General features: G+C 35.9%; 2 protein-coding genes across 2 annotated transcripts; both read right to left on the bottom strand.

Annotated features, from left to right (window-relative positions):
- Nucleotides 1–1,319: 1,319 nt before the first annotated feature.
- LOC148998841 (uncharacterized) lies at nt 1,320–1,820 on the bottom strand. The gene has a single exon (XM_089141675.1). It carries the CDS (start codon nt 1,818–1,820, stop codon nt 1,320–1,322), a length of 501 nt encoding a protein of 166 aa, XP_088997801.1.
- A 320-nt stretch (nt 1,821–2,140) lies between these two features.
- On the bottom strand, nt 2,141–2,668 carry LOC148998840 (uncharacterized). The gene has a single exon (XM_089141674.1). It carries the CDS (start codon nt 2,666–2,668, stop codon nt 2,141–2,143), a length of 528 nt encoding a protein of 175 aa, XP_088997800.1.
- Nucleotides 2,669–5,993: the final 3,325 nt, after the last annotated feature.

Below are 5,993 nucleotides of genomic sequence, written 5' to 3'. Positions count from 1 at the left end.
AAACCCTGATAGATTGAACCATTGTAACCTAGATAATATCTAGGTCTTCTTTCAGTTTAGCTAAGGATTCACTTGAAAAATAAACATGTCAGTTCCATCCAAAAAATAGAATGTAATAAAAACCATGCATTGCATATCATGTCGAACTAGAATTTCTAAATCAACACAAGCATTAAACATGACAAATATGTGGAGTTAAAGATGCAAAAACAACGAAAATGAAACATAATATCAATACAAATATAATGAAGCATGACTATGCTATCCTAACATATCAATATTAATAAGAATCCTAAACCCCATCTCCAAAAATAATAAAAAAAAAAAAAAAAAAAAAAAATCCCTAACATGACATATATCTATCTCTTAAGACTTCTTGCCGCCATATTGAACCTTGATGAATCGAGAGAATTTTAAAAAAGAACTATTGACCAAATGGCTTTTGTACTCGTGTGAATCCATGCGATAAGACCCAAGGTCAGCAGAAAAGTTGCAAATTCTTACAAAAAATTAAAAGGGCTTTAGATATAATTTCAAATTCTTAAGAAATTTTTATAGATTACTTAAGCAAATAAATTGTCACAACATACTATGAAATCATTGAGATGGATGAAGCGCTTAGGTTGTTGATCCTTATGAAGAAGCAAATGTTTGCATCTGTGAAAATGAAAACATGATATTAATATTGAAAAGCTATATTATATAATAAAAAATAAAAAATAGAAAATAAAATCTAAAGAAGTATAATGAATCATGCCTGGAGCAGCGACATGAACGGTCCCTAATAGTCTTCTATAGCTTGAAGAGTGCCATGCATATTCGAAGTAGCCATTGAAGATGGTTGTTTTGATATATCTATTTCAATTGACTGTTGACTTTCTACTTGCTCATTACACTTCACTTTTTTCTTACTTTTGTTCTTCTAACATATATTTTCAGTCTAGCTCTTATGCCATTTTTTACTACCTTTCTAACTTTCTTTCTTCTTCTATACCAAATTTCAATTTTTGCCAAAATTGCAACCATCTAAAGCTTATGTGTTTGGATTATTTTCAACTATTTACTAGTTGTACACGTAACTGTTCTGCACTTTTTTTTGGCAATCTCGAAACTTTTTGTTGAATTAGAGACATGACTTGCCAACTTTACAAGTGTACTGCAAAGAAACCTGTAACACTTTGTGTGACTCAAATTAGTATATTCTACAACTTGTTTTCCTTTATTGTCCCTCACCAACAAACTTCTTGATCCCTGTTTCCATCTTTTTTTTTGGAAGAATAAGCTGATAATATTAATAAAAGAAGAGGCTATACATGAGATTACAGACGATAATAAGTTTTGCCAAGGGCATCACTATAAACAAGCTCAGCCAACCTAGGCGGAAGAAGGTTACAATCAAAAACCACCTCTCCCGGCACGGAAAGAAATCCAGCCAAAAAATCAACACAAGTATTGACCTCCCGAAAATTATGCTTGAATAAACACCCTTGAAATTGCGTCACCATCCCTCTGATGTCTTCCACAATGTCTACCGCCTTCCACGGAACTGAGGACTTCCTCAACACCATCGCCACTGCTGTGGCAGAGTCTGAACAGATAATCACACGGGAAATGTGTAGCTGGATAGCTTGTAGAAGCCCCTTTCTGATAGCCTGCAGCTCCATCAGAAGAATATTGCCCTCCACCAAGCAACCGGAAATAGCAAAAATACATCGACCTTGCGAATCCCTGCCTATAGTACCATAGCCGCCCATCTCATTCTTCACGGAACCATCACAACAAATTGATGTCCACCCAAGAGGCGGCTTCTTCCAAAACATTGCAAGAGCCTTTTTAAAAGTAAAACTAACCTTGATTTTTCATCGATGGAAGAAGCTTCTAGAGATGGCATCGTCAAGAATCGACCGTTGTGGAAAAGAGAATTTTTTCATGGTATCAGCAACCACTTGATGCAGCACTTTCTTGGGACATACAATGGTTCCATTGAATATCCTCGAGTTTCTCTCTTCCCAAACCCGATAAATCAAAGCACTCAAGCTAAACTTCCGAACCTGTTGTATGAGAGAATTCCCTTTGAATTTGGAAATTATCTAATTGCGCTCCTCCTGCCAGGAAATGCGTCCATGAAATCTGAGACCATTTAGAGTAAGGAAATCACACCACAGGTGCATCGTATATGGGCATTTAAAGAATAAATGGTCATGGCACCACAGAAAGAGCACGAAGAATCAATGACACCACCCCATGCAACCATACGGTTTTTGGTGGTTAATCTCTCAAGGAAGGCCAGCCAGGTGATAAAAGCAAACCTAGGTTGAGCTGAGGAAAACCAAACAATGTTGTTCCAAGTAACTTTCTCACCATGTCGCCGAATGGCTTCATACGCACTGCTAAGGGAGAACACACCATCAGTGGAAGGCAGCCAAATAGGAGTGTCAACAGCGAGGCGAGGGTAAACCTTGCAAGACACAATCTCTGGCCATCTGTTGGCAATGTCTAAGTCATTTCTATTATTACTCCAAGATGCATCCCCACCCCTCAATAGAGCCACCCGATCAAGCTTGTTCCTCCCAAGGGCTGCAACCAAGAGGATACCATTGGTGGCAGTGGGGCCACCGTGCAACCATGGATCCACCCAAAGAAGAGTGTAATTCCCATCTTTAATCATATATTTAATACAAGAACTAGTAACAGATCGGGCTTTAAGAATGGTTTTGAAAGTCACCGAGCAGTGGGGAGGTTCCTTCAAAGACCAAATAGAATCTTCTTTGAGCCATCTCTTATAAATATATCGAACCCAACAAGTCTCCCTTTTAGTTGATAAGGACCAAATATGCCTAGCCATAGCAGCAAGATTCCAGTCATCCAACTTCCTAAAACCGAGGCCGCCCTCCTCAACAGGTTTACATATCGCAAGCCAAGAGACTTTTAAGAACTTGAGTCAGACCCCCCTCTCCAAAGGAACTTCGCCATCATATTCTCAAGATGATTGATGACCAAGGCTGGGATTTTTACTGCGTTAATCCAGTAAGCTACAACCCCCATGAGGACATACTTTATAAGGGTGAGTCTTCCAGCATAGGATAAACATTGATTCTTCCAAGCTGAGAGGCGACGATCAACTTTATTTAAAAGAGGAGAGAAATCACCGGCAGTCAAGGCTTTAGAAGAAATCGGGATCCCAAGATATGTGACCGGGAGAGCTCCAAGAGAGAAATCCACCTTTTGCTCATAAACATTCACCATCTCTGGAGAGACATTGGAAAAGAATATGTTAGATTTTGCATTATTTATAGTCAGACCAGATTGAGAAGAGAACACCCTGAAAAGCTTGCCCAAAGTATCTGCATTCTTGATAGAGGCTTCACCAAAAACAAACAGGTCATCTGCGAAACAAATCGAGGTGATCTTTGGCTCTTCACAATGAAGGTGATAGTCAAAAAGTCTATTCTTTGCCGCCACACCAAGAGAATCTGTGAAGATTTGAAGAACCATATTGAACAACATAGGAGACATTGGGCAACCCTGTCTAAGCCCTCTGTTAGCATAGAAGCGATTAGACTGAGTGCCATTTAGGAAGATCACATAGCTTGGGTTTGCCACACACTTGACCACCCAATGGATGAAGGTGGCCGGGAAATTCAGCTTGCTAAGTAAGGAAAAAAGAAAACTCCATTGCACGGAGTCAAAAGCTTTCCTTAAGTCAATCTTTGCAGAAAAACGAGGCTGTCCCCTTAGAATATGGTAGTCCCGAAGAATCTCTTGGCACAGGAGGATGTTATCCCTGTTTCCATCTTCTTAAAATATACTTCTCAGGAATAAATTTTATTTTTAGTATGTCAAACACTTCCAAAGCATGACAAGAATACCAAATGTCTCAAATTTTTTACAAGTGTATAGTATTGATTGTTCACTATGATTGTATATAACCGTATATTCTCCTTCAATAAGGTTCCCAACTACATTTGTTAAACAAATTGTGTACTTACTCAAGACATCATCTCTATTATGAAGCACTAATGAGCAAGCACCCAACCAATTATATTCATCCTCAAACTTTTCAAATATATTAGGGGTGTAAACTTTTTTCTGCTTGTATCACGATTGATGCTTTTGATTTCAAACTAGGAAGAGTATTCCTTACTTGAAATTCATCATTCGATTCATTGGCACGTTTATACTCCACTAAACTTTCAAATGATTAAAAGATTATACTAGATCAAAATGTGGTTTCAAATACCTCTTTAAATGAGCATTAATACTTTCACTAAGTTGTGTGCTCCTCATACCTAGAGTACTGAAAGTATTTTTCATGTAATAGGCTGCCCATTTCTCTTTAATTCCATAAAATCGATTTTTAGCCATGAATTATTTTGGACTTGGTAATCATCTTGCAACTTTTTTAGGCATTTTCAAACTCTTCTTCAACTTTATAATCATAAAATGCACTTTGTAAAATCCTTGAAAAATGATGATCCATTCTTCATTAGATTACTAAGGTGTGTAACCCCATTTAGCATTATGTGCCATGTGCACAATCCATACCATGTCTCAGGTAAGACTTCACTTATAGCTTTAGACATTGTTGCATCTTGATCAGTAAAAATGGTTATGGGTTTCTTTTGACAATTTGCTTTCAATAATACCTCAAACAACCATTTGAAAGACTCAACTATCTCATCGTATAGTAGTGCAATTTCAAATATTGTCACACCTTTATGATAATTGAACCTCGCAAAAATACCAAATGGCTTGCATTCTTTATTAGTACAAAATGTTATATCAAATGCAACAAGATCACCAAATAACTCGTAATCAATGATCATTTTGGGTCAACCCAAAATATATTTGTTATTTGTTCTTCATTATCTAATTGCAAGTCATGTATAAATGATGGGTTAAGCCTGGTTTGCTTTTAAAAATATGCTAACAAACTCCCAACTTCACTATAAGACAAATGTCGTTGGCGTTAGTTCGAAGATAATTTTGTATATTTTCCTTCGTATAACTAGGGTTTTCTCTACCCCCTGCTTGCTTATTCAAAATATCATAATTTTCTTTAGTCCTAATTCCAAAGTTATCATCCAAATCTATTGCATATGCAGAAACATCTGTGATTTTACGCTGAGATCGCATTAAATGAGTAGTAGCAAGTGTAAGGAGTAAATGATTGTGATTATCATAAAAAATTCGACATTCATAAAGCCCATTATCTAACCTAGAAATACACATTCTTGCTAGACATTCAGTTCTAGGTTCTACATGAGGCTTAATTGTGCATTATATCTCTTGTCCTTATCCCAATGTCCTTCTTTATTACATGAAAATCTCCTTTGCATCATTGTTGTTTTTATCTTTCTTACTCTTATGTGTATAATCTCTCTTAATACTAAAACCAACTAGTCTTCCGTATTGGTTGTAAAATTCTTATGCCTCATTCTTTGAAGTAAAAGTCAAATCAATCTGTAGTTTATAATCAACATAATTATCTTCAATAGGCAATATCTCTGGATTTTCCATATCCAATTGCAATTCATAGAAACTACAACATTAACATCCCTTTAGCATTATATACCTAATCTTACAAAGAAAATGAACAATTTTATAGATGCTTGTTATAAGTTAGTATAAATAGGGGTGTATGCATAAGAAAATTCAAATTATATTTGGATTATCAAAGTAGTAAATGACAAGGACATATTCTACCCAACAAATGACAATGGTATATGGTTAAGTTTTAGTACATATTATTAAGCATAAATATTGCATCACCAATTCAAATAGCATAGTTAAATGAGTCACCTATAGATGTTACTATTTAAAAACAAAATAAATACTAAAATAAAATCAAGACGGAGCTTTTCCCATTTAATAAAACTCCCTTCTCCACATAGAGGTTGCTAAAAATATAATTTTATTTAAATGGAAAAGAAGTTAGAATGAGATGGGAAATGCACAAAAGAAGGGAACTTGTGGAAAATTTTGTTCCTTTG

Source organism: Hakea prostrata, unplaced genomic scaffold (assembly GCF_041222555.1).
Source record: "Hakea prostrata isolate BN-2017 unplaced genomic scaffold, UWA_Hpros_2 contig_114, whole genome shotgun sequence".
NCBI lineage: Eukaryota > Viridiplantae > Streptophyta > Magnoliopsida > Proteales > Proteaceae > Hakea > Hakea prostrata.
Note: the sequence above shows the minus strand (reverse complement) of the source record. Positions and strands in the feature narration are given on the sequence as shown.

What these genes read in the sequence shown, in the direction of transcription:
- LOC148998840 (XM_089141674.1), bottom strand. Translation starts at nt 2,668, where the DNA reads ATGATTAAAGATGGGAATTACACTCTTCTTTGGGTGGATCCATGGTTG.
- LOC148998841 (XM_089141675.1), bottom strand. Translation starts at nt 1,820, where the DNA reads ATGTTTTGGAAGAAGCCGCCTCTTGGGTGGACATCAATTTGTTGTGAT.